The following is a 26,100-nucleotide window of genomic DNA, read 5'->3' as shown; positions in this document are numbered from 1 at the left end:
CTACAGCGACACCACAGCTGTGAAGGCATTGATTATTGGATTACTGCACAGAACCTGTGAGCTGCAAAAATCACAGCTTCACGCTCATTCCAAAGTGAGAAATGAGGGCTGAGGAATTTCACTGTGCAGATTCACACAAAGAACTAGTTCAGAAAAAAATAATGAACAGTTTAAAGAAAATATTTATGTGTAGCTCAGCGGGTGGTGCAATGGTGTAATGGTGTTCTTGGTAATAGCCGAAACAAGGCCAGGCATTGTTGTTAATGTAGGGACATCAGAGCTACAGTGACTGAACAGCTTGTCTAAACCGAGAGACAGATGAAACCACTCACGAAAATATAAAATATAATATGATGAATGCTTACATAGCTGAGAAATATAAATGAATATTTTGTTGAAGTTTAGCTGATTAACATGGGCTAAAAACGGTTCGACTTTGAATATAAAAGGTCATTTTTGTAATTACCCTCTGCAAACCTGTACTATAACTTCTACCACAGGAGGGCAGTATTGTAAAACCGAGATCTGAAATCTAAGAAAATGTAATATTGTTGAGACTGAGGTGATGAAGTGTTACCTGAAAGCAAGAGGGTTAATGGTTTGACTGTCCTGCTTGGTACATGTGTTCTTTTGGTTTTCCAGCTTATCAAAGAATTGCTCAATAATGCACAGAAAGTTCAAGAAAATCTAAAACTTGATTCCACTCTGAGGTTGAGTGAGAGAAGCTGACACTTACACTGACACTTACATAGTGTCTGACCAATTCTGGGAAAAGGCAGATTTTGGAAACAAGCAAAAGGTTAAATACAAGGGAGGTTTAAATAAGTAGAAGAAAGAGGATCTAACTGATTCTAAATAAGCAGAAAGAAAGACAGGGAGTGTGGATGATGAAATCCTCTTTTCTCTGATTCTTAGAATGACCAAAGTTTTAAAAATGAATCATGTTTTAATCAGTTTGACTCGAAATGAATGAGTCAGACCGTAAAGTTGTAAGAAAGTGTTTACAGAGGTCAGGGCTGATGGTTCCTTGGACTTCTATAGGACAGGAAGTCGTTTTTTGAATTTGTGCCTGGTGGCCTTTAAAAAGAATGCAAGCTTAAAGCATTTCTGCATTTCCTTTACTTTTCAGACCTAGAAGCTAGGTCCATCCTTTATATTGTTTATGATTCCAGTGAGTATTTCCTCACTGGCACACTCAAACTGAGACTGGCAGAGTGGATGCTGTCATGAGTCACTGGGCCTTCTTACTGTATGAAGTCATGTTGCTTGTTTCTTTGCATTTTGTTGATCAATTTAGTCATTCTGAAAGGTTCTTTACTATGTGTACATGTAACCGGTGTGATTCTGCGTTGTGTCTGATAAAAAAGGTAAAAGAAAGAAAGACCTCCAAGTAAATAATTTGCCCACTCCAGCTCCTACGACCAAATACAAACAGTGGGGAAGAGGGTTAGCTCAACCCACCACAGCTCCCAAGCTAGCAAGGGTATATATTCATGCTAGCATTTATGGCGCCTAAAACACATTTATGATACACACATACTACACACTTATAACATCTTACAAAAACAGGCTTAATAATGACAATAACTGAACTAAAATCGCAATCATAAACATCAGGGTGGCTAAATATGAATTATGTGTGTTTTAAGGTGTTGGAAAGAAATGACACCCACCTCTCCCACAGGGGAATTGTAGAAAAAGGGGAGAGGCAAAAGGGGTACACTGTATTTATAGTATTGCACCAAAGAAGAAGAAGAAAAGAATGAGGAGGGGCTCTAACTGATAATGAACACAACTACAGGCTTGGAGGTCCTAAAAGTCAGGTATAAAAGGAGCAGTTTGGGGGTTTAGGACACATTTTGTGTAATTATAACAATGTGATTTATGACTCTGTTACATACACACTACATTTTCCAATGGCTACCTTTTATTAAATGCAATGGAAGGTCAGTTTCCTAAATAATAATTCAACAGAGTTCGTTTTTCATGTGCTGCAGTTTGAGAAACGCTTACAAATTATACAGTAATATTTTCCTATGTTCCTGCTCCCTCACTCAGCAATCCTTTTTTTCTTTTTTTCATTCCCTTCATGTTGAAGTCAAAGTCATGGTTGCAATACTATCATCAGCATATAGCTGATTAGATTATATCACTTTTGAAAAAAAAAAAAAACTGCAGCCATTACTTAAAAAGTAAAAACTCGATTAAAAATTTTATGTAATTAATAAGAGGCGTTGTAAATAAGTAATCTCTAAAATCTAATTAAATTAAAATCAAAAATGTTTTTTTTAATTTAAAAGGGTTTTAGTATGTGACAGAATAAATAATAGTCATGGACATGAATATAGTAAACTCAAGCTCTTTTAATTTCTGGGGGAAAACTAAATAAAAAGCATTTAAACCAGCGGTCCCCAACCCCCGGGCCTCGGACCGGTACCGGTCCGTGAGTCGTTTGGTACCGGGCCGCGAGAGTTGAGGCTCAGGTGTGAAATGTATAGTTTTCAGGGTTTTTATCGGTTTTTAGCGTTATTTTGTTATCGTTTTTATCGTTAACTCGGTTTTCCTTGGTCTTTTCACGTGTGTTATGAATAAATTTTCTTTTTTTCGGTACCGGTACTAGTTTTATTTTGTTGTATTTATCCGCGACACCTTAAAGGCCGGTCCATGACAATATTGTCGGGCATAAACCGGTCCGTGGCGCAAAAAAGGTTGGAGACTGCTGATTTAAACTGCATTTCAATTCAAAACAGAGAAACAAAAATAATATCCCTGGCCAAAATTGGGCAGACTTAAAAATAAAGTCCTATTTTAAGTACCTTAACCTCCTAGGACCTGGCGTCCACATATGTGGACATCACATTTTGGGTTATTTAGACCAAAATACTCAATTTGGGCCTGATATTCACTTACGAGGACATTATGCTGCTACTGTTCTATCAAAATTTTAAATGAATATCCTCATATGTGGCTATTATTTTTCTTAAAAAAAAAAAAAAATCTGGTAATTCTTTTTTTTTACATTCATCGGGCCCCAATCAGCCCAAATATCAAAGAGAAATTAAAAATGCATGTTGTGGAAGAGTTCGGGTCTTAGGAGGTTAAGTACATTTTCAAAATGGCATTGTCTTTAAATAATAATAATAAAAATGTCATCATAAAGTGCAGTTTTTCTTCTTTAAAAAACTAAGGCAGAAACATAAAAGTTTATTAGACCAGGTTCACCTTTAAACTCTGAGTAACCTTAGCCAAAATTATTTTGTACATTAGGCTAAAACAGTGTGATCATCGAACGTTTTAGTGCAAAAAATAACAAACCCATTGGACTCACAATACCTGCATGCTTATTTATTGTCCGTCTCTTTCAGCCAGTTACTTAGACAAACTAGCCTGTTCACATAGATAGAAGTGGCAGGACTCATCAAATACTTGCAGGCCAGGACAGACAGTTGCTGGTGGGTCCCTGCTCGACTGGACAACCAAAGCAGCTGTGGTGGATTCTGCTCTGTACAAACTCAGGGCCCTGTTACACAGGGCTTCATCATCTGAATCAGGGTCCGAGGACAATGAAGAGAAGATGCTCTTTGTCTTTGCTGGCTCCTTTGTGGTGGCATCTTTACACTGTTCCTGCAGCAGGGCCTCAAGGCTGGTCCAAACCTCTTCTCACTTTCCCCTTGCAAGACACAAATCCTTAAAGCGTGTATCAAGCACAGCAGCTATCTTGAACAACTGATGGTTGAGTGTAGCTACACGTTGGGATAGGTCCTTTGTGAAGGCAGTCTTAAATTTCACCATGTAGTTTGAGTCATCATCAGAGACCTCCATGGTGTGATGCAGGAGGCAGAAAGCATTTAAAACCACTGAACATGAGACATATGTTTCACCTCCACGAAGCTCAGTCACAAACCTGTAGTAGACTGTTCAAGAAAGTAATTATTAATCTACACAATAACTGAACTATAAAGCTTTTTGAAGAAACAGTAACAATAAGTTAAAAAATTGTTTTATTTACTTGCATGGCAAGTTGCCAGCTTTGGAGTTTTACCAGCTCTGATGGAGTTAAAATGACTAGCTTGTGCTTTTGTTTGTCTAGCACAGAAAAAACAGCCTCTTGATTCTTTAGTAGATGTGAAACCAGATCCAGTGTTGAATGTGTGGAAACATCCTGTATGAGTGGCTTTTTCTGTTGCCCCAGGCTTGTTTGCTCATGTGTAGTTCCTCCAGCAGGGCTGTCTGTAAGGCATCTAAACCAGAAATAAAGAATTTTACTAGAAATAGTCTTTCGGCACAGCATTTCGAAAGTTGGATCACCTGACGCTAACTGTAGCACATTTTCTCACCCCCTATCTTCTACCACTGATAGTGGTCTACAGTCCAGAGCAATTAATTTTGCAAGAGAATCTGTAAGTTTGTCCGATGTTGACTTACCAATTTTGGTCCTGAAGCCAGTCATTTCATCAAGTTTGGGCTACCGACACCTTTTGTTACTACAAATTTGTTTAGGACAAATTAGCTGTTAGCTACCACTAACAGCTTTCACAATTTCTGTGCTCGCTGCATCATGTTTTGCATTTAGATGCTGCCATAAGGTTGAAGTGCTACGGTGGTATGCAAACTCCTTTTTGCATAATTTGCACAAAACCTCGCTTTTATCAAATCTTCCATCGGGTAGTCTTTTGAAATGAAATTTGCCTCTGATCAACGCACTTTCTTCTGATTCTTTGATGATTTCACAAAAACATTTGTACGTCTTTTGAAGTCAATTGAAATCAACTGAATGAGCTTCAAATCCTTCTTTAATGTCTTCTTTCCAAGCTCAGTACGAACTGATGGAACGGTGAATGTCCTGAGACCGCAGTCTATGAATAAAATGTTTGTGTAACATGTACTCTGATGAATAAGAGGGCATTGAAGTTATTTTACTCAGCCCTGAAAATCTTATCTTAATGACCTTACTGTATCACCCCATTAGAGCACTTTGCTCCCAGACTGCAGGCTTACTTGTGCAATATGAATACATTTAATTGAATTGAACTGAGTTTACAGGTTGCAGAGCAACCATGTTACAGATGTGTTTAGTTAGTCTTTTTCTGTTATTGTGTTTTATTTTTAGCTCACTTTCAGTATTTCAAGTCATTTCATGGAAACAGTAGACACAGAAACATATGATCTCTGAAATTATAGAAATTTCCATCTACAGTCAACAATTCTTTAGCAGTTCCTGTAAGTTCAAGTCTTTGTGGGTCATGGTTTCTGTTAGCTGTCCTCTTATATTAGTCGATGACTCAAAGAAGGAAAGGACCTTTCCACCGTATCCGATTAGCTTACAGTAGGTGCCTACTCATCTCAGTTGTAGTGCCTCACCAAAATAAGTCTGTCCATCTAATGATGTTTTCGGTTGCGGTTGATTTAACATAGCAACCGCAAACTGGTCTCCCAGTTAGGAGCCCGGTTTGAGTAGAGTTCTTTTTTTCTCCTCTTGTCCCTGATATGTGTACTTTCATTGTTTTTTTGCAGCCTGCTCCCCCTCGGACACAAGCATTTCACTGCATGCTGTACTTGTATGACTGTGTATGTAACAAATAAAATTTGAACTTGAACTTGAAAACATTAATTAGCAGTTACCTGTCAAGGGTTAGGGTAGGGTTAATGTTTTGTTTTAACCACACATTAAACAGACATATTTTTGGAAATTAAAAACAGTTACGAACTCAAACTATTCAGAGGTGGAGACTTCTTGGTCAATTGGTTGGTTAATATGATACCTCACTATAGCTCTTCTAAAGTAATTAATGGCTTTTAATTAACCTACACAGAGAACTGTCTCTGTGTAGGTTCTCATCCACTTAAAACTAGAGAGGGTGTCTGTCTCCCAAACCAGAAGCTGGTTCCACAGAAGCAGGGGCCTGAAAGCTGAAGGCTCTGCCTCCCATTCTACTCTTAGATACTCTAGGAACAACAAGTAAGCCTCCAGTCCTAGAGCGAAGTGTTCTCAGACTGCATTATAAGGTCATTAAGATATGACAGAGCCAGATTAGTCAAGATTTTGCGTATGAGGAAAAGGACCCTCAAAGCACTTTACAATTCCACTATTCATTCACTCTCACATTGGTGGAGGCAGCTACAGTTGTAGCCACAGCTGCCCTGGGGCAGACTGACAGAAGCGAGGCTGTCATATCGCGCCATCGGCCCCTCTGGCCATCACCAGTAGGCAGTAGGTGAAGTGTCTTGCCCAAGGACACAACGACCGAGACTGTCCGAGCTGGGGCTCGAACCGGCAACCTTCTGATTACAAGACAAACTGCCAACTCTTGAGCCACGATCGCCCTAAATAACATTACTTGATGTAAAAAAAGTTTATTAGAATCATTTTATATATTTTTCCATAGTATTACATTTGAATTTAACAGTTCAATCTGTCAAATAACGGACCAACATTTGTGAAATTATGATACATTTGTGAATGTATTTTAACAATCTAAATATGCATATGTACAGACAAATATATTTAAAAAACAAGAAAATTATGTTTTATTACATTTACAGTGATTTTATGTTATTTTACATTTGAAATCTAAAATCACAGTCTATTTATGTGAATTTAAGGATATTCTAGAAAAACTGTACAAAACTGTAAAATACAGCGTAAAATACTTTTATTTTACTTTTTTTTTTACAGTGTAGATGGATTCTTTGTTTCTTCAATGTATCCTGGTGTGTCAACATCTCTTCCTCCCTCTGTCTCATCTTTCTGTGAAAGTGCTAACTCTTACTTTCACCACTTCAAATTCAAGCTTGATTTAGACTTCTGCAAGAAATCTACATCCTAACTTATGACATAAACTGAACCCCTCTTAACCCTCCATGCCTTTCAGTCATTGTAAGCTATGTTGACCCGAGGTGTAATTATATTTCTCGGGAGCTGCTGTTACATGGAAGCCTATGTTGTGGGGTTAAAAGCCATTCCTCGCTATAGCTTAAGTTATGACGAACTGGAGGCCACTGCCTGATGAAGCCCACAGACCACATTGTCCATGAAAAGCAGAGATGAGATTCTGTAGCCACCAAAGTGGAACCCTTCCTCCACTTGGCTCTGCTTGTAAATTATGTCCATAAAAATTATTAACAGTCAGTGACAAAGGACAGCCCTGGTGGTGTCCACCACCCACTGGGAGCAAGTCCAATTTATTACCGGCAATGTGACCAAGCTCTAGCAACAGTTTTACACTGTTGAACAGTGTTGGTCAAGTTACTTGAAAAAAGTAATCAGTAACTAATTACTGATTACTTCCCCAAAAAAGTAATCCCGTTACTTTACTGATTACTTATTTTCAAAAGTAATTAATTACTTAGTTACTTAGTTACTTTTTAAAAACACGATTTACAACCTGAATAGGTGATAAAGCGATAGATCTTTCAGCCCAATTCTACTTTTTCTGCATAATCCATCATACAAAATGTAATCAAATGGAAAAGTCTCTTTTTTTAACTTGTTTGATCAGTTTTAATCTTTTAACTTTATGCATCAAGCAAAAATTTAATTATATGCAACATTCTCTGACTTGAATAAATTAGTTTAACATTTAAACCTATTTTCTGCACATTCCAGCACATAAAATAAAATATTTTTTGTGTTTACACTCACTCTTTCAAATAGATGCAAGTAAAACACAGCAGAAAATAAATAAAGTCAAAGACTCAACGGTCCTGTTGCTCTATTTTCACCTGTAAAGCAGGATTGGGGTAGGCGGTTACAAGTAACGCGTTACTGCCCATCTCTGCTGTTGAAAGAGCCAGACACCCATTACTGCTAAAGCACCTTCCACAGGATACCCCGAGGTACATGATCAAGTCCAAAAAAACACATACAGACTAGCTGGACAAACTCCCAAGCATACTTGAACATTCTCAAGAGGATGAAGAGCGGGTCCAGTGTTCCTCAACCAGGACCAAAACCACATTATTTCTTCTGCATCCAAGCTTTGACTAATACACAAACTCTCCTTTCCAGTACCCTGGAACAGACTTTCCCTGAGCAGACCCTTGTGTCCCCCTTTTTAACGATGGGCTAATCCAGAGGTGCAGCCCCAGATCGCTGAGCAATGCTGCAGAGGAATGGCAACCAAGTCAGCCCTATAACATCCAGGGGTTTAAGAAGCTCAGGTCAAATTTTGATTGCATTTTTTCTGGTAGTGTTAGTGTTTCTGCTTTATTTCATGAGACATTTTTTGAGCCTTTCGTTTCTGTTTTTACTTTATGATTACCCACCCCTGTTGCACCCCTTATCCACCCCTGTTGCTTGTCACGTGCTTCATGATGTTGTGATGTGGACATTTATGTGCTCTTTGTGCAGAGGAGGTGTTTTGTTTTCTGTTCTGAGCAGAGGTCTCTTTTTTTCCCCTCCTCATCTTGCCCATTTTTGGATTTCTGTTTGTCGTTTTGTGCTTTGTCACCTAAAAAAAAACACAGTCCATTGTTTGTTCTACATTCTGCTCCCCAGATTTTCAGAAATAAGTGAGATCAGGGAAGTGAAGAGTCTGCTGCTAATGTGTTACCCAAGTACACTTTTATATACTGATCGACAAGACCGGAGAGAACACATTTTGACTGGCTCAAGTTAGAGTAATGGTTGAAGTTGGGTGCATGACCAATGACTATTTAGATCGCTTAGTGTTTTTGTGAAACTGCAAGTCGATGACTTTCAGATGAAGTGTTGTACATTTATTTTTCATGTACAGGTTTATCTTAAAGGTTTTTCCATTTGGTTGTTCGGTAATGTCCGTAAAAAGTATGAACGTTACTGAACTCTTACCTAGGATGGGTAGCCAATGAGCTGCAGATGCTCCACGGGCAAAGTTACATAACTTTATGATCACACATTGTGTATGTTTGATGTGGAACATTTGCCCTGTTATTCATTTCTTTTTAGGCCAGAACAAGTCCAGTAAGTAAAATACACACAAATCAAGCTCTGACAGTGATAACAGGAGTTTTGCACACAAAGAAAATCTCATCAAAGCAAAAATATTAATCCAGAGGTGCTGGAGGGTTGTCCTGGTTTGTAGAGACAAACCAGGTGTGGAATACTGCCTCCAGTACATATTTGGCACAAAAATGTAAAAACACTGGTCCAGCCTGCTGAATATAAAGTGCTCTTTTTTTCAGATTTTGAAAGGCTTGTGTTTTGTTTGGTTTTTGGTTTTGTGGTGAGTGCCTGCCTCATACTCTTAAAGCCTGTAAGTGAGATCTAAAATGGTAGGTTAAACAAATGGCAGTGATTTTCCTTCCTTGTGTGAAAGTGTGTAAATAACACACCCAAAACTCAACAAGACCTTAAACCACAGAGAGCTCTGCAGTGCCCGCTGTGATGCAACCATTTGCTGCTGTTTCACCCTAATCCCGTTTAAACACAGTATGCTGGCTCAGCAGGTAGAAGTGTGGCAGCTCTGTTTGTGTTTCATCCACAGGGTCTCATGACAGCATTTTGTTTTTGTAGCCCTTTGGTACACACAAGTCTCACAGGATACAGGTGTAAATGTGAGCTAAAACAGGCTGGTGTTTAGTTATTGTCATTGGTGATCTGCTGGTGGTATTACAAGAATTTGTAATACAGACATTCTAAATAAACAAATAAACTAGTAGATTTTCCTTTCAAATAGACTCGCTAAAACAAACAGGCTAGTAGGGGGACAGACAGCAGGGTGTGTGGTGCATAGTCCATTTAAAGCTGTGTTAGTACGATTAATTGCATCCTGACAATAACTGAATGAGATTATCGAAGGAGTACAAATACCAAGGCTCTTGTCAATGTTAGTGTATGCAATAAGAATTTTCCTTCAACCACCGTTTGACAGCTCCGAGCTGTTCCCAGACCTGATCAGAGGATGCTGGCTCACGGCATGACTGCCATGAAAGCAGCCTGCAGAACCTGAGGTGGGGGGCTGTTTAAATGGTAGTCAGCATGTCCAAAAACAAACACATACAAATGTAACATAAATAAATAAAAATAGTAATAATGATATCTAAGCCACTTGAATATTTTAACTTTAAGCTAATATATACTAACTAACTTATATTTTATCCATCTTTAACAGTTGCCACACAAAGAAGGATTATAAAAGTAAAAAGATGAATCTAAATACTGACTGCACGAGTTTGAAATCACAGTTTTGTTAGGGCCTTATCATTACTACTGTACACACATAACTTTTAATAAGTCTATTTTGTCAGTTGTCCTGTTTTTCTGTGTGACTTGCTTTTGTTTCTTTTTATGCTTTAGAATGAACTGACAGATAAAGATTTCAGGTTGGAGGTCACTCAGATCCATAAGGTAGGATCCTGTGTGTTTCTCTGACAGCACTCAGATGTATTACTGTGCAGAAGGCTTCCCTGTTTGATTTCTGTTTGTGTGTAGGACTTCACAATGGAGACGTTTGCAGGGCCTGTGTTTGCCACGCTGCGTGGATCTTTAGGAATGACTGAGCAGGAGTATCAGCAGTCACTCTGCTCTGAAAATTGCTACCTCCAGTTCATCAGCAACTCCAAGAGCAAAGCAGACTTCTTCCTCACGTGAGTTACAACAAATTGGCTGATCATCTGCCAAAATGTACAAGTCTGATAAAGACAGATAAATCTAGCGGGGCCTGCAATAATGAACCCGAGTAATAAACTTTACACACAGATGTGCCCAGTTAAGTAAATGCTGCTTAAAGGGGACTGATTATGCTTTTCATCAGTCAGTTATTTAAGTTTTCCAATTAGTTTTGAGTCTATGAAATTTTAGTAAAAATGTTTTATTTCCGCACATTTTTATCTTTTTGGAAATAAGTGTTTCAGTGCTTAAGTATGAAAGCTGAAAGTCTGCATTTGAACTGCATCGGTGTTGTTCTGTTTGAAATTCACTGTGGTGATGTCTCTGTCCAAATATTTATGGACCTAACTGTATATAAGCAGCGGTCTAAGAGTAGCTGTGTATCATAATCATCATCATCATCATCATACTTTATTTATATAGCACTTTAAAAACACACAAGGCTGACCAAAGTGCTGAACAACAGAAATATAAGAGACACAATAAGAATAATAAATACGATAAAATAATAAACATAGTAATAACAATAAAATATAATTAAATACAAGTCAGTTAACCACTGAGTCAAAGGCCAGGATTTAAAAATCTGGATTTAAAAACCAGCACTGATGTCGATTGCCTAATGTGAAGAGGAAGATTACTCCAAAGCTTTGGAGCCACAATAGAGAACGCTCGGTCTCCTCTCAGTTTCAACCGTGATTTGGGGACTGAGAGCAACAGCTGCTCAGCTGACCGGAGCGAACGAGTGGGGACATAGGGCTTCAGCAAATCAGACAAATATGCAGATGCCAGACCATTTAAGGATTTAAAAACCAATAAAAAGAGTTTAAAATGAATCCTAAATTCAATTGGAAGCCAGTGCAGAGAGGCCAGAACTGGAGTAATGTGCTCAAATATCCTTCTACCAGTTTAAATCCGTGCCGCAACCTTCTGTACTAGTTGCAGGCAGCATGGATAACAGTCTCCAAATCACACTTTGAAAGAAAAGGTTTGACCTTCAACAGATGCCTGAGATGATAGAATGATGATTTCACCACCCATTCACGTGCAATTGAGCTCTTCAGGTGAGGGGCCAGAGCAGCAAGGTCGACATCAGGGGTATCAGAGGTACAATTTGGGCCGAACAGAATTGCTTCCGTTTTACGTTCATTAAAATGTAAAAAGTTTAGAGCCATCCATGACTTAACATTGCTAAGGCAATCAAGCAGGAGTCTAATTGGGGAGCTATCAGAATGACTGAAAGGAAAATAAAGCTGGCAATCATCAGCATATAGATGAAATGAGACTTTGTGTTTTCGAAAGATCGCACCCAGTGGCAGGAGATACAACGAAAACAGTTATGGCCCAAGAATAGATCCCTGTGGTACACCCCATCGCAAAGGGGCCACAGAGGACGATGACGAACCCAACTTAACACAGAAGCTCCTGTTTGAGAGATATGATTTTATTCACAGGAGAGCCAAGCCAGAAATGCCCACACAATGCTGGAATTAAGAGATCAGCAGGTCGTGGTCCACTGTGTTGAATGCAGCAGTCATATCCAGTAATATAAGCACTACATGTTTACCACAGTCCATCGCTACCAGAGTGTCGTTCATAACCTTTATGAGAGCTGTCTCTGTGTTGTGAAATGGCTTAAAGAAAAATTTCAAACATTTGAGAGTTATTTAGATAATCCATCAGCTGAGCGTGAACAATCTTTTCCAAGATCTTACTCAGAAAAGGAAGTTTAGAGATGGGTCTGAAGTTTGACATAACTGAAATATCTGAGCCTGGCTTCTTAAGTAAGGGGTGAATAACTGCATGCTTAAACTCGCTTGGTACTTGATCTGACAAGAGGCTGGTATTAATTATGTTCAGAATATGTGGTCCAACAGTAGGAAACACCTTTTTGAGAAAACGGGGATGAACAACATCATTCGGAGAACCACGCGGTTTAGCATTTAACACAACCTCCTCTAGTTAAGGTAGAACAATTGGTTGGAAAGCAATACACAAATTTGAACAGGGAACATCCACAGCCGGGTCAACAGAAGATAAAGTAGAGGGTCTGAAACTGGCAACCTTATCCACAAAGAAATTAAGAAACTTATTACACATAACCTCAGAAGACTGCAAAAGAACACGATCCTCTGTATTCAGTACAGAATTTATGGTATTATACAAAGCACGAGGGTTATGTGAATTAACAGCAATAAAGTGAGAAAAATAGGAGTTTTTGGCCGTCTTTGGCGGTCCTCTGGTAAGCTTTCCAGCTCGTCTTAAGAGCTTCCAGAGAGATGTACAGCCATTATTATCATATTAACAATATGATAATACCGTAAATAATAGTGTAAATGTTCTTGTTGGTTACAGACTCTCGCATCACCTTCATAACTTGTATTTGGATTTCATTATTTTAAATTATATAAGCAAAGTTAGATGAATTAGATTGTTAAAATTCTTATTCTTTTCAAATTCTGATAGATGTTCAACTCAACTCAAAAAAAACATTGTGATAATATCATATTGTTTTTTGAGTCCACGTGTGTCACTGACAGTGTTGGTCAAGTTACTTGAAAAAAGTAATCAGTAACTAATTACTGATTACTTCCCCAAAAAAGTAATCCCGTTACTTTACTAATTACTTATTTTCAAAGGTAATTAATTACTTAGTTACTTAGTTACTTTTTAAAAACACAATTTACAACCTGAATAGGTGATAAAGCGATAGATCTGTCAGCCCAATTCTACTTTTTCTGCATAATCCATCATACAAAATGTAATCAAATGGAAAAGTCTCTTTTTAAAAATTGTTTTATTAGTTTTAATCTTTTAACTTTATGCATCAAGCAAAAATTTAATTATATGCAACATTCTCTGACTAGAAGAAATTTGTTTAATATTTAAACCTATTTTCTGCACATTCCAGCACATAAAATAATTTTTTTTGTGTGTTTACACTCACTCTTTCAAATAGATGCAAGTAAAACACAGCAGAAAATAAATAAAGTCAAAGACTAGCAGTCCTGTTGCTCTATTTTCACCTGTAAAACAGGAGCGGGGTAGGCGGAGGTTCACCCTGGTGCAGGTGTGCCGCAGCGGTCAGTGGAAGAATCCGCAAGTTTCTCTGTGAATTTCCCATTACTTCGTAGCGCACTCGGTGCTTGCTTGGAAGTTTAGGGGGGTTTTAAAAAGAAGTTTTCTTCCCACGCACAACGGACGCTAATGTTTTTGTCACTTTTTATGGAATCAAACTCAAAGTAAGGTCAGTACTTCCACGCTTTAAACGCTGCACGCTCATACTCTCTCCCGCACTCGATATATTATCCATTGTTGATCTGCACACCGCTGTTGTCACGAACGTCGCACTTGCTTACGTCACTGTCATGAGACATTCTCACAAAAAAGTCAGTTTTAGTAACGCAGTAAGCAGCGTTCCTACGGGAAAGTAACGGTAATCTAATTACCGTTTTTGTAATAGTAATCCCTTACTTTACTAGTTACTTGAAAAAAGTAATCCGATTACAGTACTGCGTTACAAGTAACGCGTTACTGTAATCCGATTTACTTGCATCTATTTGAAAGAGTGAGTGTAAACACACAAAAAAAATTATTTTATGTGCTGTTACAAGTAACGTGTTACTGCCCATCTCTGGTCACTGATAAGAGAGAGATATACTGACACTGTGTTTTTCAACTTTTAGGAATGATAAACGCTTCTTCTTAAAGACTCAGAACAAAAGGGAAATTAAGTTCCTTCTGGGCAACCTGAAGATCTACATGGAGCACCTGAGGAAATACCCACATTCACTGCTGGTCAAGTTTTTAGGTACCACACACACACACTGCGAAATATCTCTGTACATCACTCAGGCACACAGGTACAATCCCCAGCGCCCGGTCAAACCTCCACATTAGACTGGATGCTTCTGTTCACAGTGTTACAGTATAGTGGGCACAAGTTCAAGAGATTACGTCATTAGGGATGGGTATCGAAACCCGGTTCTTGTTGAGAAGCGGTTCCCACTGTTTCAATTCCTTGGAATTGTTTGGCATTTTTACAAACGATTCCCTTATCGATTCCAGACGCCCTGAATGATATCATCACATTGCGGAGCGTCATTTACCAGGCAGGAAACACGGCGCCTAAGCTCAACACTCAAAAGTTTGGTTATACTTTACGAGAACGGATGACAACAGGGCAACTTGCAAAGTAGATATTTCATTTAAGGGAGGAAACACTACGAATATGCAAAAGCATTTGCTCACAGAACACGCGATAACCTTAAATGAATGTCGTGTTTTTAATTCCGCTCCGGACTTGAATCTCAACCCAGCAGCAGCGGTAACGTTTGCACGTCCTCTCCCGTTAATGCGGCAGATAAATAATCAACTAACAGTGCATATTATGTTAGCGCGATCTGCCTTATTACAAAACCTGCCATTACTGTGCGTTTAGGTGACCATGATGAGAGAGACAGAGTCTGGCTGGCTCAGATGCTGGCAGTTCTCACTGCAGTCTACCGGTAGCGTCTCCTTTCAGGCCAGGATAGACGAATGTCACCGAGCAGTGACTAAGTTTGTGGTAAAAGGCTTGCCCCCGATTTTCGGTAAGTGAATGTGTTTAATTGTAGGCAGGGACATTACTGGATATTCTTGTGTAATTGCTACAGAATAATTTATGTTATACTTTGTTATTGCTACAGAAGAATATTAATTTTATTATTTTACATTTACAATTTTTTTCCCCGGGGGCCCTGTGACACCCCATTGAAGAGCCATAGGCTATGGATCTCTTAAGATCTCACTGTTGGGTTTGTAAGGCCATGTTACTCCTAAATTTCTATCTTGTTCAAAGTCAAGATATAAAACAAAGTTCTAAGCTATTCGATCTTAGTGTTCTCCTTTTTTAAAAAGAATCGATAAGAGAATCGGTAAAGAATCGAATCGTTAAACAGAATCGAAAATGGAATCGGAATCGTGAAAATCTTATCAATACTCATCCCTATATGTCATGTCCTAATATTTTTAATACAGTGTATAATTCTTTCTTATGAATTGAATTTTTAGCTCTGCAAATATTTAGTGAGTCATTTACACTCCACTGAATAAAATAAATAGCAGTGGTTATTGGGCTTCTCTTATTTTTGCTGTTTTTTGGTTGTGGGACCCGAGTTGATTAAAAAAAAAAATGGTTTGAGTTTATAGCTCTGTGTGTGTGTATGCATGCGTGTGTGTGTGTGTGTGTGTGGGGGGGGGGGGGGGGGGGGGGGGGTTAGGATCAAAAATAAACCTGCCCCGGGGCCTACCACAGCACTTTCACACCTGTGCCAAGATACACAAATAATGAAATGCCACCTTGGATGACATTTACCCTGCACTTGTCCTTTGTATATCTTGGAACAGGCACAATATCTCTGTGGTAGTCCTATCAGAGCAGAAAACACTTGCAGCACACCTACAGCTTTCTGATGAATGATCCCTTTTTTTCAGTGCAATGTTAAACAAACTCTGCAGGGGAAATTCCACCGAAAGCCTTTTACCTTCACAATGACACATTTTTCTTTGTTGCAGTTTGATTTTTACCTCGTTGAAATTGCAGCAACAATTAAACAACAGAAATGAGCTCCCTATTATAAATACACCAAACAGTGGGCGAGTGAAAAGCAGAGGCCCGTGCTATGCAGAAGGCGTGTGTAGGAAGTCACTTCAGGTTTAAACTTGGCTGGTTTTGATCACTGGTTCCCATCTTATCTTGCTGCTGATGCATGCCTAACGTGCTCTGGAGCAGATTACGTTCGAGACAACAGATCAGCACGAACAAAACCAAAACAAACCCAGCAACTCCACAGAAAGTGGTGTGGCGTATTGCAAGGGGCGTAAAATCCCTTCAGCGTGCAGACAGTAAGAAGGTGTGAAGTCTGTCTGTAGTGAATGAAAATGAGTACAAATATGAATTAGTAGAATCAACTTTATTGATTTTTCCCCTGTTAGCTTCAATTCGAAAAGTACTTTATTACTGAACATTGTGATTACTGGAACTGTCAGCTTGAATAGCTGGGATTTTTGCTGCCCTTCTTTTCTGGTTAAAAAAAGGTTTATTAATATAGAAGTTTGTTTTCCAGTGTTATGGAGCAAAGCTCTTAAAGTTTACACAAAGTCCTGTGAATCCTTTTCCTTTCACTCGTACTGTGCTGCTTTGTCTGCTGTAGCTGTCACTTTCAGCGTATCATGTGTTTGACCTCTTCTGATTTTTCTAATATTAGTTTTATCCTCCTTTGTCCATGTATCTGATTGCACACGTGTTAAAAATTTGTATCTTATCTTAGGTTTGTGATTAATTGGCTTCATAAATACGATATTTATCATCTGTTGAGCCCACTAGTTTCCATTATTGTGCTGCTTTTAACTTGTATTAACAAAAGAGGTCAGCTAGCTTCTTATTGTTTTAGGATCTCATGAGAAATGAAAGGAACTTCGTTTTTGGGTAGGACCTCTTTGTTCATAATTTTAAATATCAAGGACTTTTCTATGCAAACATAGCCAGTAAGAAGTGCCTGGAAAATAACATAATGAAAGCAATTTCAAAATAAAAGAGAAAGTGAATAAAAATGAAACTTAAAAAAAACCAAACCGATTTTTGTAACTAGTGAAAACACCAAAACTGAGAGAAATGTCAGCCTTCAATGATCGACCTAGACTGATCGCTCAGAGGGGAAATGTATGGAGCCCTGAAAGGCGAATGAGAAGAACAATCCATGTGTTATTGCTCGTGTAACATTGGCTCTTTTTACTTGTATGAGTAACTTAAACTTTAATAATACTGCAGTACAGAACTTCAGTGAATAATTGAAGAACAGATTATGACAAACACATTTTTATGAACAATCCCTCGGATGAATGCGACTTGTCACCAATTCCATGCACCAACACAAAACATGGAAAACAAGGACAGTGCCCTCGGATTGGCAGACTAAGGTGGTGAACCAAGGGATCATATAGCTCAGCCTCCATAGGGAAGCTACACCACTGTCCTGGTATGTCTAAGTATCACAAGTATTGGATGTTATCGTACGTGTATTTCTGGTGGACTCTCTTTCTGTTTTACCTAGAGTTGTGATTTGCATCTCATGGTGGTTTTGTCTTTATCTCCTGTTACCTCTGGCTCCCTTCCACTGCATGTCTTTCCTCCTCTCACCCCACCCGGTCACCACAGATGGCCGCCTCTCCCTGAGCCTGGTTCTGCTGGAGGTTTCTTCCTGTTAAAAAGATGTTTTTCGTTCCCACTGTCGCCAAACTGCTTGCTCATAGGGGAGCAAGGATAATCCATATGATCGTTGGGTTTTTCTCTGTATGTATTATTGTGGGGTCTACCTTACAAAATAAAGCACCTTGTTGTGATTTGGGGCTGTATAAATAAAACTGAATTAAACTGAATTGAACAGGTGACAGCGAGTTCTCATTTGCAATAAACCGTAGAGTAGGTTTTAGAGTAAGAGGTTTTATGTTGCAAATCCCACATCCCACTTAAAATAAATCCCACTTAAAATAAATGTCTCAATGGAGTAACTGGTTGTTTGTTTTTAGGTGTTCACAGGATCCAAATCCCACAAAGACGAAAGGTACAGATACATTTTACGCCTGTTCAGTTCTGTTGAGAATTACAATGTGAAACAAAGGATTATAAAGTACTTTTTCCCATTTATCTGTTCCAGAAGTTCTTCATTGTCATGCAAAGTGTGTTTTATCCAGATGATCGCATCAATGCCAGGTAAGCTTGGAAGGATGTCCTTTACAAGCATCCATATGCGACAAGTTGAAGTTGACTATTGCTCAGGAACTGCAAACCTTCCGATCTCTTACAAACAGACTAGCACGTGCTTGCATGGCTTTGGATGCTGATGCGACAGGTGCTGTCCGTGACTCTCTTGTGACTTTTTTTTTTCACGCTTGCACTTTTTAGACATTTACTTTGTAGTGCCTTCTATGCATTATATACCAGGGATTGGGTTCACCTATACCAGGTGAACCTTGTTCCTGGAACTTTTGGGTCACGTTTCGATGGTCCAAGCCTCTAGCAGAACCTTGAAAACATCCAGTTATGCCTTTTTTGTGTTGTCAGGTATGACATTAAGGGCTGTGAGGTGAGTCGCTGGACAGAGCCTGCACCAGAGGGAAGCCACATCATCGTGGTTCTCAAAGACCTCAACTTCGAGGGCCAGTTCATCACTCTGGGTAAGAGCATATATGTATTCTGGGTATAAGTTCAAAAGGTAGCATTATTGCACCTTCTTCCAGGCCTGTCACTGCAGTATCTCACTGCAAATGTCATGTCCATGTGCTGGAGTAACAATTAAATACCAGTTTTTGTGTCAGTATTGTGTTTTTCGAGCTGTGCGTTGTTTAATTGTTTAGACCAGCAGCGTTCCTGGCTCCTGCGACAGGTGGAAATTGACACACACTTCCTTCGCCAGCTCAACGTGTTGGACTACAGCCTTCTCCTGGCTCATCAGCCCCTACACCATGACGAGCGCCACCAGGGCCTCTCCTTTGCTACGCTCATCGTAAGAGCAAAAAAGTACGTTTTAGTACCCTGGTTTTCATTTTTGTTGCATTTAGAGAGTTCTGATTGCGTATTAATTTTGGGAGGATTCCAGCAATTTTAAAACACTGAAAAGTGCTGAACTGCTTCAATTCTTCATGATTCAACAAGGTGTTAGAAACATTCCTCTGAGACTTTGGTCCATATTGACATCACACATCACACAGTTGCTGCAGCTTCAATCCAAATGTCAAAGCTGAAATCAAACTTCATCGAACCACGCAACGTTTTTCTATCCAAGCATGAAACCTGGTGTGCTCTCCTGCTGCTGCATCTGCTTCAAGATTCAACATGTGTGTTCAGAGAGGGTTTTTTTTTTTGTTTATTTGGGTTTTTGGTTTTTTTTTTGTTGCCTTCCTATCAGGTCAAAGCAGTCTGGCAATTCTATTTTGTCAGCCTCATTAACAGGACATGTTTATCCAGAGAACTGCCTGGCACTTGATATTTTCTCTCTCTTCTCAGACTAATCTCTGTAAACTCTAGATATGGTTGTACGGGAAAATCTCAGCAGCTAAGCAGTTTCTGAAACTCTCAGATCAGCCGGTCTGGCACTAATGGCACTGCCTCATTCAAATTCCCTATCCTGATGCTCGGTTTAATCTTCAAAAGGTTTACGTGCCTAAATGCACAGAATTTCTGCCATGTGAGTCACAACTTAAACATTTTTTAAACATGGCTGTTAAAATGTTGGGTAACGCCTCGTGAGAATTGCACTGCATCACTGTTTTAGGAAACCTGAGACTTCTGTCTCAGCCAGTGCTCTTTGAACTAACAACCACAGAAAGTACAGAGAGCCTCACCAGCAGACTGGGTTTGGTTTGTTTCTTTGCTGACATTACAATAAATATAGATAAATCTCTTGACACCAGATTTATCCATACAATAACAAATACCTGCAGTCATGACAACATGCAAGCATGGAGAAAGTGAAAGCACAGCATGACATCATTATGATCTTTAAGGTGTATGAAACAAAAGCTCCAAATGAACACGAAAACAATCAAACATGTTTTAAAATCCAGCTGCTGTATTAACAAGGTTAACTCAGCAGATGGAGCACTACAGACAAAATAAGAGAAAACAATCAGAAAACAACTCGCTGGCCGAATGTTTTTTTTCATTCCTAAAATAAAAGTGGAACATCAGGAGCATCAGACACCTCGTCCTAAGCCAGAAATTGTAATTTCCATTAGTGTGTGACTCATGCTGCTTCATCACTCACTCACATCCAGAGTAGTGGGCTGGGCTCCCAGCCTAAGCTTCCTGCATAGGGTCCTGTTGCAGGATTCCTCCACTTAAGTTTTTTTTTTTTTTTTCACTCTGCTTTAAATTAGAAGAAAACTGAGTCATTACTGGTTTTGCTCAGTTACAGACTGTAGACACAGCTTCAAACGAATATAAAATTCAGACACTGAGTCATGGCTGCCTTTTTGTTTTTGGCCCACGGGTGCTTGATATCTGGCTTCAATTCAAGCACAAGCCCTGAATCACAGAATAATATAATGCATGTGGAGCTCAAATATTTACACTGAATATTTTGTATTTGAATTGCATGCAAACTATTTAGCTACCCCTTAATATGTATCTAACTGTTATATTTCATTTATTTGGGTTTATTAGAGTTGTTATTTTTGCATATTTAGGTTTCTCAAATCAATGTGCGTGCCTAATAAGAATTATAATAAATATTTTGATGTCCATTAGTAGAAATGGGCCTTCATGGTCAGTGTCTGAGGTCTTCTTCCCCAAGCTATAAAGCCTGCTTCATTTAGCCCTGTAAAGTCTGACTGATATGCCTCTAAGCTCTTTGTTGCTTTTCTTTTGAACATATGTTTGCATGATGATATAGAGCCAATGGTCTAACTAATAATTAAACTTTTTGTAATTAAAATAAACAAGGGTTAGTTAGATTTAATTCCTGGTTGAATTTATAACTTTACTCGCTTAGAAAGAAATTAACAGATTCTAACTTTTATGGTACTTTAATTTTAATGGAGAGAGACAGGATATCAAAAATACCAAAAAGCCAGAAAAAAAAACCTATTACATAAACATTATAAATTGATTTGCATGTCATTGAGTGGCTCATCCAAATTTCAATTTGTCATGTTCCTAAAGCACCCCTGTCATTCCAACCTCTCCAACACTGTGATAAAGACCAAAGAGCTGACAAAGGGAGTCAGGGACAAGATTGTAGACATGCTTAAGGCTGGAAGGGGGAAAAGGGCCATCAGCAAGAAGCTTGGTGCCGAGGTGACGAGTGTTGATCCGATTATACGGTAATGGAAGAAATATGAAATGACCATCAGTGGCCCTGGGTCTGGAATGTCATGCAAGATTTTGCTTCATGAAGGGAAGATGATCTTTACAAGGTGGTGGATGACCGAAAACCTAATGACAGGAACTTGTTAATGATCAGGTGACCACCTACACTAAATGCCTTACCTCTGTGCTTCTCAACAAGGGTTTCTGCACTACTTCTGTGGTGAATCTTTGTAGACCTTGCAACGTAACTGACATTAATAGCTGACACCATTACCAGGATTCATGCTTTTCTGTGATGTTTTATGTGTTAATTACTTTGTGGTTGTGTCCCACAGCTTCATCTGTCCTTATACTAAAGTATACTATTCTCTCACTGATAAAATTAAAAGCTGCAATGAAAAAGTAGCCTGAAATCCACAGCAGCAATCGACAGTACTGAAAAGCAGTTATATTTCCACAGCAATGCACGTAAGCTTTAGTGTATGTTAAGTGACAGGATTACAGAGGCCTCTGTGGTTTTGATGTACCTGTGGTCTGTAAGTCCTCAGTGGTGGACTCTGCTCTTCAGGTAATTTGTTTGCATTTATAAAATGTTTTTTAGTGACTTAGCAATCAAAAATATAATCATTCTACCTAAAATACATTAGAAACATGACGTTTTGGTTTACCATGTGAGTGGTAAACCAAATGCCTTACCAGCCCCAGCCCTAAACCCAAATCAATATTCACAAGCATTGTTTAGTAACTAATTAGGTATGTAATCTCTGCATACCAGCCCCAACAGTAGTTTCTAAATCTGTTGGAAACTCCGTCATCAGTCTCTCCTGACATTTTTTCCAAAGCTGGTAGGGTTTGGTGTGTTTTACCGCAGCTGTTTAAGCCCTGACTACAAAGCACCATATAAAAGATTTGATAAAGCCAACTTTTAGTGAAGGTGAATATCAAGACCTCAACTATAAAAACATAAATTAGCATAGCTTCCAAAGAAACTGTGAATGCATAAATGTCTTACAGTTAAATCAAAACCAACAGGTCATTAGCAGCCCATTTGCAGTTAAAGTTAGAGCTAGGGTTAGGTTCACAGTTTTTTCTTTTCAGTTTCTGAAATTGGCACCAGTGCCCAGTTTTTGAATTATAAATAGCTGCAAGTGCACATTCAGGACTGTGTGTCTCATTTAGACACTCAGACACTGAGCCATGTGCTAATTGCACACATTTCTGCATCTCTGCCATTCAAAGACACTGTGTATATAGTTTATTGTGTGAATGCCGTGAGGCCTGGGTTCAAATCCTGCTTATGGCAACAATTTTTTCAGTTAACAGTTCAACCTTTTTAACTCTTTTCAACATAAATTTCAGCTTCTTCACCCCTTTGCAGCACAAATTCCAGATTCTTCAGCTGTTTTCAGCAAAAACCTCAGCTTCTTTACCTCTTTTCAGCACAAAGTTCTGCTTCTTTACACCTTTTCGGAAGAAACTTTTGCTTCTTTACCTTTACCTTTTCAGCAGACAGTTCAGCTTTTCTCACCTCTTTTCAGCACAAATCTAAGCCTCTTCTGCTCTTTTCAGCAGAATTTTCAGTTTCTTCACTTCTTTTGAGCACAAAGTTCTGCTTCTTCACCTCTTTTCAGCACAATTCAGCTTCTTCTGCACAGTGCACATTTTTTCTCTCATCATATCTTTGTTTGGGAGTAGAACTGGTTTGGCTTAGTGGGATGAGCAGCCGCTGTGAGACCCGGTGGCGAAGGTTCGAATCCTACCTGTGGCGGTTGCCGCACATCTTCCCTGCTTGCATGCACACTGCTTTCTTATCACTCTGCAGTATACCCTTTCAAATACAGCCATCTTCAGCAAGTACTTCAGCTTCTACACCTCTGTTCAGCAGATAATTCTGCTTCTTCAGCTGTTTAGCAGATTCCACTACATGGCATTCACACTTTCGCAGGAAATGCAACTGTTTCTAGTTTTATGTAATATTCAGTACTGAACTTAAAACTTTTCAAGGAATCAATTTATCATTCAGTGTTTTCATAAAAGCCTTATTTTTACACAAACGAGGTTTAAGGCCTGGAGAAGTTTGAAGCTTTTTGTCCTCCACAATGGAAAATGGCTAAAAATAAAAAGCCACTTTAGCCACCTCCTAATTTTATTAATTCTGTGCTCAGCTTTGAGTCTCCAACATCATTAAAACATAGCCGCTACTGCTCATTTTACATTTTACGCTTGTGTTTTCACTCTTTCCCAACATGCTCAAATTTAATTCGGTTCCCTGTCTCTCTGTGCACCTTGCCATTTTGTGTGAAAATTCCATTAGATCAGGATTTCTGACTCAGACTATCCTGTCTGGCACCACCAACCACACCAAGTTCCAAGTCAATTTAATAAGCCCTTTTTTCCATTCTGATGTTCAACCAGCAGTCGTTTCAACCATGTCCACATGCGTTAGTGCATTCTTCTATAGGAGTGGTGGATGAAATATGTGCCTTTACCATCTTGACACCCATTAGGCCAGCAGTAACCAGTGTGGAATTTTAGGGTTGCTCTGGGTTGCTTTTATTTAGGCACATTTCTCAGAAACCAAAAGATATTACCTTTCAGATTTTTGACTATATATTCTCTTAACATATTTTCTTTTTAACTGTTTCAAATATGAATAAATATTATAAAAAAAATGGTAGACTGTAACCTAACCCAAGCCCCAGGCTTAACCCTAAATGAGTCATCAGTTACCTGGTGTTCAGAAATTAATGCATGAGTATAATGGCGTGAGAATTCAATGTGTATATTCAGTCTGGATTCACTTGATGCCCTAAACTCTGTTGTAATCTGTCTAGACTGGACTGAAAGGATTACAAAAGGGCCAATTAGGGTGTCCGTTTCAGTGACTCATTCTCATCTGTATGGCTTTTCTTTTCAGGTCTGTGAATCCAGGCTCCAGTCCAATCCATATGAATGCAGCCACAGTTCCCGGAGCAGTCGTGGACGAGGACCCTGCCCTATCCTTATCTGAAACAGACAGCGGCTTAAAGACACCACACTCTCAAGCTGCATCAAGGAGCAGCTCTCCTCGAACATGTGCAAAGGATGCTGGGCCAGCGAGCGCCGAGGCTGAGCTGCAAGACTTCCAAGCCCAAAACCGACGTTTGCTGCCAAACTTAAAGAATCCTCTTCACATCATTGATGGCCCCGAGCAGCGCTACTTTGTCGGCATCATTGACATTTTCACAGTTTACAGTTTTAAGAAGAGGCTGGAGCATTTGTGGAAGAGGTTGAGGCACCCCGGTCGGTCCTTCTCAACCGTCAGTCCACAGACTTACTGCCTCAGGCTGTGTCAGTGGGTGCAAGACCACACCAAGTAGAGCCTGAACAAGAGGTGGAAACTCATCTCCACTTCTCACCTGCAAGTCCAAATAACCAAAGTTCAAACGCATGGCGTAAAGCACGTTTCCTCTCCTCTCCAACCTTCTCATCATAAGAACTTCAGACATTAAATGTGGGCCTCACCTCTGAGCCTTTAGCAGATACCAAAATGATTTTTGCACACACATAAATTAGATTTTGTAGAAAATGGATGGATGGCTGATTACGAAACAATGCAATGAAACAGGCTGTACGCAAATAAGAATTTCATTATTTATTTGAACATTTTTTTGAGAAGCAGACATGGATTACTTCTTTATACTTCCTTAACCTGCCAAATAGTTTTAAGACAAGTATGCGTTTCAGCCCACTGTGTTCAAATTTTAGAATTATATTCTGGATTTGACGCTTCAAGCTGAATGTTTGGGGTATCTTAGCTTGCTATGACCATGAATCTGAGCGGAAAACTCTGTACTTGGGCCCACCCTAAAGCATAAGCTGCTTTATTCTACATTTTGACTCTGAGTGGGACCATAATTTACAGACTAAACACCAAGTTGTGTTCAAAATGGCTTAAATTGAGTGACTCTGACCACAAACACATCAAGAAAGTGATTAGAGAAGTCGTGAATCCAAAACAACACAGGGTTATTTTCTGATTTCTCTTCTATACATTCATACTTCTTTTTGCAACCAGAGGGTTTTAAAAGTAATGCAGGTGTAAGGCCTTTAATACACGGAGACTGTGATGTCCTCTATCCAGCTGTTATTGTTTCTATCCACTTCTTCTTCTGTTACTGCTAATGCTACCTCAGAAAGACTAATTTAAATACATGGGTGCATTAAAGGGTTAAATAAATACTTGTTTTGTGTTTTGCAAACCAGTGAGTTTGTGAAGCAAATATATTTGCAGCACAGGGAGCCTCATTCCTCAAGATCACATACATGTTCTAGCATCATGGAATAAAGCTGACTTGCAATCTTTTTTCTTTTTAATATATTTTCATTCTTATTGACTTCTGTAATGTACAGGGTGAACCTACAGCCATGGACCTTCTGTTTTTCCCCCATCTACAGGGTGGGCCATTTATATTATATATAATAAAATGGGCCGCCTTCTAAATGGCCACCATGGTCACCACCCATCTTGAGGAGTTTGCCCCCTCACATATACTAATGTGCCACAAACAGGACTTTAATATCACCAACCATTCCCATTTTATTATATATAATATAAATGGTTCACCCTGTAGATGGGGGAAAAACAGCAGGTCCATGGCTGTAGGTTCATATCATCTTACCC

General features: G+C 39.1%; 1 protein-coding gene across 2 annotated transcripts in view; it reads left to right on the top strand.

Annotated features, from left to right (window-relative positions):
- pip5kl1 (phosphatidylinositol-4-phosphate 5-kinase-like 1) overlaps nucleotides 1-25,793 on the top strand; it is a 35,261-nt gene extending 9,468 nt beyond the window's left edge. For both annotated transcript variants that reach the window (XM_084934532.1, XM_084934531.1), the window contains 8 exons: nucleotides 10,277-10,327; nucleotides 10,412-10,566; nucleotides 14,275-14,399; nucleotides 18,158-18,192; nucleotides 18,286-18,341; nucleotides 18,693-18,805; nucleotides 18,986-19,148; nucleotides 24,355-25,793. In XM_084934532.1, coding sequence (XP_084790658.1) covers nucleotides 10,277-10,327; nucleotides 10,412-10,566; nucleotides 14,275-14,399; nucleotides 18,158-18,192; nucleotides 18,286-18,341; nucleotides 18,693-18,805; nucleotides 18,986-19,148; nucleotides 24,355-24,796 — 1,140 coding nt within the window. In that variant the 3' untranslated portion in view covers nucleotides 24,797-25,793. The remainder of the gene's footprint in view (nucleotides 1-10,276; nucleotides 10,328-10,411; nucleotides 10,567-14,274; nucleotides 14,400-18,157; nucleotides 18,193-18,285; nucleotides 18,342-18,692; nucleotides 18,806-18,985; nucleotides 19,149-24,354) is intronic.
- The last annotated feature ends 307 nt before the right edge of the window (nucleotides 25,794-26,100 follow it).

Source organism: Perissodus microlepis, chromosome 7 (genome assembly GCF_051167445.1).
Source record: "Perissodus microlepis isolate ML-2025 ecotype Zambia chromosome 7, ASM5116744v1, whole genome shotgun sequence".
Lineage (NCBI taxonomy): Eukaryota > Metazoa > Chordata > Actinopteri > Cichliformes > Cichlidae > Perissodus > Perissodus microlepis.
Note: the sequence above shows the minus strand (reverse complement) of the source record. Positions and strands in the feature narration are given on the sequence as shown.